We start from the raw sequence: 883 nt of genomic DNA on the forward strand, positions 1-883 counted from the left end.
ATGCTCAACACCGCATTTTTCTTGGACGTGTTTGGGGCCTTTCCATTCTCAGAGGCAGAATCTTTCTTTAAACTCTTTTGCCGAGAAGTGGGGCTGAATAAGTAAGTGGCTAATTGTCTGGACGATTATTCAGTTATCTTGGACGCTGCCGGGGTGGGAGACTGGAATTGCCAAGCTGCGCTCCCTCTCTACCGCCCCAGCCGTGATTCGGGGGCACCCTCCAGCCCTCCTTTCGGAGACGGGTTCGAGAAAAGGACAGCCCGTTTGCTCGCTGGCTGTGCCCGCAGGCTGCAGGGTCAGTTCAAGGACAGCGCACGCCCTGAATCTCCAGCCTGGAAAGACAACTTTGGGGAGCAAGCGCTGCTCGCCAGAAAGACAGGATCAAGTCACGGCTGGAGAGAGGAGGAAGAGACTTCAGCTGACGGAGGCGTCTGTCCGCATTCATTTGGCGTTTACCGTCCCCAGCGCTCACTCCGGACTAGCAGGACTCCCTGTCTTCTGTGCATGAAACCCCGCGCCGGACAAAGAATTACGCACCTCCGATCTGCGTAGATTTCACCTTGTGAACTGGCATTTCATCTTATTGGGGGTGGGGGATCTCCATTTGAACAATCAAATCAGAGAGGGAAAAAAACTGTTGGCAAAATTACCTTTCCTGCACTTACCAATAGACGCCCTAATCCCTGTCTGTCTGTCTAGTAAATAGTATAGATCTATGACCCAGTAAATATGTATATGAACACACAAACAGGCAGAGACCGACGCGAAGCCCGTTTGCCAGCCTGCCTCAATTCGGTGCAGGATGCACTGACGTGAGGAGTAAAAGGGATGTCGGGGGGAAAAAATTTAGTCCGCCCCTTAAAATTACACACACACACACACA

At 52.0% G+C, this 883-nt stretch overlaps 1 protein-coding gene across 1 annotated transcript in view; it reads left to right on the forward strand.

Annotated features, from left to right (window-relative positions):
* ZIC2 (Zic family member 2) overlaps window positions 1–883 on the forward strand; it is a 12,350-nt gene continuing 11,467 nt past the window's right edge. Inside the window, exon 1 of the mRNA XM_019523835.1 lies at window positions 1–101. Within this exon, the coding sequence (XP_019379380.1) occupies window positions 1–101 (101 nt within the window). The remainder of the gene's footprint in view (window positions 102–883) is intronic.

This window comes from Gavialis gangeticus, unplaced genomic scaffold (genome assembly GCF_001723915.1).
Source record: "Gavialis gangeticus isolate Ggan-Ray unplaced genomic scaffold, GavGan_comp1, whole genome shotgun sequence".
Classification (NCBI taxonomy): domain Eukaryota; kingdom Metazoa; phylum Chordata; order Crocodylia; family Gavialidae; genus Gavialis; species Gavialis gangeticus.